Source organism: Megascapheus bottae, chromosome 5, assembly GCF_031878675.1.
Source record: "Megascapheus bottae isolate mThoBot1 chromosome 5, mThoBot2.hap1, whole genome shotgun sequence".
In the NCBI taxonomy this organism is placed as follows: Eukaryota; Metazoa; Chordata; class Mammalia; order Rodentia; family Geomyidae; genus Megascapheus; species Megascapheus bottae.
Window position 1 is genome coordinate 48,436,216 of NC_143513.1, and position 3,930 is coordinate 48,440,145.

At 63.8% G+C, this 3,930-nt stretch overlaps 1 protein-coding gene across 1 annotated transcript; it reads left to right on the plus strand.

Annotated features, from left to right (window-relative positions):
• The first annotated feature begins 1,571 nt into the window (after positions 1-1,571).
• Positions 1,572-3,701, plus strand: Fzd1 (frizzled class receptor 1). The gene has a single exon (XM_090333070.1). The coding sequence runs from the start codon at positions 1,657-1,659 to the stop codon at positions 3,640-3,642; it is 1,986 nt and encodes a 661-aa protein (XP_090189196.1). The 5' UTR covers positions 1,572-1,656; the 3' UTR covers positions 3,643-3,701.
• The last annotated feature ends 229 nt before the right edge of the window (positions 3,702-3,930 follow it).

Genomic DNA, 3,930 nt, shown 5'->3' on the forward strand with positions numbered 1-3,930 from the left:
CCAAGTTTTTCCTCTCCAACAGTGTTAATGGGTCGTTTTTCCTTTTGCTTCAAAAAGTTTGGCTGCAAGCATGATAGTAACATGATGTAAAAATCAATGTTCACAAATTCTTTAATAAAAAAAAAAACAAAACAAAACAGAAAGAGCATCTTGTTTCACTTCCTAAATTCCATCACTGTTTGCATCTGTGTTTTCTTGTTGATTTTTCTTCGTTTTGACAGCAGTCCCGTGAACTACTGGTCTGGGGAAATGGCGCGTCCAAAGCCCGCCAAGCACAGACCTCGAGGATGCGATTTATTGGAGAAACATTGCACGCCAAACCTCGAGTGGTTCAAACGCAGAGAAAACGGTGCCTGCCTGAAGTGAGAGGCAGGCGTGCTCACAGCAGAGTTGGGTTTGGCTGCTTGTACCCAGTGGCAAGAGCAGCATTTTTAAACATGAAAATATATGAGGCAGGGAGGGAAGAAGGGAGGGAGGGAAGGAGGGAGGGGGGAGGAAGGAAGGAAGGAAGGAAGGAAGGAAGGAAGGAAGGAAGGAAGGGGAAGGAAGGAAGGACGGAGGGAGGGAGGGAGGAAGAGGGAGAGAAAAAAGTAGGAGAGAGAGAGAGAGAGAGAGAGAGAGAGAGAGAGAGAGAGAGAGAGAGAGAGAGAGAGAGAGAGAGAGGAGAGGAGAGGAGAGGAGAGGAGAGAGAGAGAGAGAGAGAGAGAGAGAGAGAGAGAGAGAGAGAGAGAGAGAGAGAGAGAGAGAGAGAGAGAGAGACAGACAGACAGACAGACAGACAGACAGACAGACAGGCAGACAGGCAGACCCCGAGGTCCGCCGACTCCCATTCATTACCTCCCACAGCACATGGGAACATTCTCCTACTTGCTGAAACCCTTTCTTTCCCAAAAGCAAACGTAACCAAGTCTGCCCCGCTTTGCAGTAAACCCACTCTTTGTGCCCGAGCCGAGCCTCTACCACCACCATCAGCACTTCCTCCTCCTCTTCCTTCCCTCCCCCCTCACCTCCTCCACCACCCGCCCCCCGCACCTCCCGCCGGCCGCCGGCTCGGGCTAGAGTAAGGAGGCAGCGGGCTCCTTTTGCGCCAGGAAGCTCGTGCCGCGATTGGGCGACGGTCCCTGAGCCTCCAGTTCCGCGTCGGTTTCAAGGCTCCTCCCTCCCGGTGAAAGGCAGACTGCGGGGCGCCTGGAAACCGGTCGGAGGGCGCGCGAGGGAGAGGCGAGCCGGCGAGTTGAGGGATTGACACAAATGGTCAGGCGGCGGCGGCGAAGGAGGAGGCGGAGGAGCCGGGGGGAGCCGAGGCGGCTGGGCTGCGGGGAGTTGCGCGCTCTGCCGGGTCGCGACCACTAGCGCGGCGCCGCCAGTCGGGAGCCTGCGCGGAGAAGGGCCGGGGAGGCGGGACGCGACCCCCGGCGCGCCGGAGCCACCCGGGCTCTCCCCGCCGCCGGCGCTACATGAACCGCAAGTTTCCGCGGCAGCGGCGGCGGCGGCTGCGGGACGCGGAGCGGAAGCCGGGGCGGCGGGTTCGGAGCGGCTGGGCTCCGACGGACGGTCTCAGCGGGGATCGGGTCTCCCAGGACGCGGGAGGCGCGGCCGCCCTTCGCGCCACCACCAGCCCCTGCAGAGCGGCGCCGGGAAGGGAGCCGAGAAAGTATGGCTGAGGAGGAGGCGCCTAAGAAGTCCCGGGCCGCCAGTGGCGGCGCCAGCTGGGAACTTTGTGCCGGGGCGCTCGCCGGCGGGCCGGACCTGGCGGGGAGCGGGGGCGCCGAGAGCCTCGGCCCCCGCCGCCGCCGCTGCCGCCCGGCGGATCCCGGGCGCTTGGCGCGCCGACTGCTGCTGCTGCTTTGGCTGGCGGAGGCCCCGCTGCTGCTGGGGGTCCGGGCGCAGGCTGCAGGCCAGGGGCCCGGGCCGGGACAGCAACCCCCGCCCCCGCCGCCGCCGCCTCCACCGCCGCAGCCGCAGCAGAGCGGGCAGCCGTACAACGGCGAGCGGGGCATCTCCATCCCGGACCACGGCTACTGCCAGCCCATCTCCATCCCGCTGTGCACGGACATCGCCTACAACCAGACCATCATGCCCAACCTGCTGGGCCACACGAACCAGGAGGACGCGGGTCTCGAGGTGCACCAGTTCTACCCGCTGGTGAAGGTGCAGTGCTCCGCCGAGCTCAAGTTCTTCCTGTGCTCCATGTACGCGCCGGTGTGCACGGTGCTGGAGCAGGCGCTGCCGCCCTGCCGCTCCCTGTGCGAGCGCGCGCGCCAGGGCTGCGAGGCGCTCATGAACAAGTTCGGCTTCCAGTGGCCCGACACGCTTAAGTGCGAGAAGTTCCCGGTGCACGGCGCGGGGGAGCTGTGCGTGGGTCAGAACACGTCGGATAAAGGCACGCCGACGCCCTCGCTCCTGCCGGAGTTCTGGACCAGCAACCCCCAGTACGGCGTGGGCGGCGGCGGGAGTCACCGCGGCGGCTACCCGGGGGGCGCGGGCGGCGCGGCGGAGCGCGGTAAGTTCTCCTGCCCGCGCGCCCTCAAGGTGCCCTCCTACCTCAACTACCACTTCCTGGGGGAGAAGGACTGCGGCGCGCCCTGCGAGCCCACCAAGGTGTACGGACTCATGTACTTCGGGCCCGAGGAGCTGCGCTTCTCGCGCACCTGGATCGGCATCTGGTCGGTGCTGTGCTGCGCCTCCACCCTCTTCACGGTGCTCACGTACCTGGTGGACATGCGGCGCTTCAGCTACCCGGAGCGGCCGATCATCTTCCTATCCGGCTGCTACACGGCCGTGGCCGTGGCCTACATCGCCGGCTTCCTCCTGGAGGACCGGGTGGTGTGCAACGACAAGTTCGCCGAGGACGGGGCGCGCACGGTGGCGCAGGGCACCAAGAAGGAGGGCTGCACCATCCTCTTCATGATGCTCTACTTCTTCAGCATGGCCAGCTCCATCTGGTGGGTCATCCTGTCGCTCACCTGGTTCCTGGCGGCCGGCATGAAGTGGGGCCACGAGGCCATCGAGGCCAACTCGCAGTACTTCCACCTGGCCGCCTGGGCCGTGCCGGCCATCAAGACCATCACCATCCTGGCGCTGGGCCAGGTGGACGGCGACGTGCTGAGCGGCGTGTGCTTCGTGGGGCTCAACAACGTGGACGCGCTGCGGGGCTTCGTGCTGGCGCCGCTCTTCGTCTACCTGTTCATCGGCACCTCGTTCCTGCTGGCGGGCTTCGTGTCGCTCTTCCGCATCCGCACCATCATGAAGCACGACGGCACCAAGACGGAGAAGCTGGAGAAGCTCATGGTGCGCATCGGCGTCTTCTCGGTGCTCTACACCGTACCGGCCACCATCGTCATCGCCTGCTACTTCTACGAGCAGGCCTTCCGGGACCAGTGGGAGCGCAGCTGGGTGGCCCAGAGCTGCAAGACCTACGCCATCCCCTGCCCTCACCTGCAGGGCGGCGGAGGCGCCCCGCCGCCGCCGCCGCACCCCCCGATGAGCCCCGACTTCACCGTCTTCATGATCAAGTACCTGATGACGCTGATCGTGGGCATCACGTCGGGGTTCTGGATCTGGTCCGGAAAGACGCTGAACTCCTGGAGGAAGTTCTACACCCGGCTCACCAACAGCAAGCAGGGCGAGACTACGGTCTGAGACCCTCCCTCCCCTCCCCTCCCCTCCCCTCCCTGCCCGGGACTCAGCCCCGTCCCACCCGCCCCTGGGCTGCCGGAGGGGTCCCCTCCTCCCCCGTACCCGGACTAGACGCTTTTGTGATTGTACATAGCCTGTGTAAGATTTTTGTAAGTATATTTGTATTTAAGGCCCACCGGTCACGCGTTTTTGGTTTTAATTATTTGGGGGCGCTTGAACCTTCTGAAGCTTTTCTCCCTCGCCTTCTTTTTCTTTTCTTTTTTGGAATCAGCCGGGCACGCCCAAGGCCAG

Excerpts from the sequence above, each read along its gene's own strand:
- Fzd1 (XM_090333070.1), top strand. The coding sequence starts at position 1,657 with ATGGCTGAGGAGGAGGCGCCTAAGAAGTCCCGGGCCGCCAGTGGCGGC.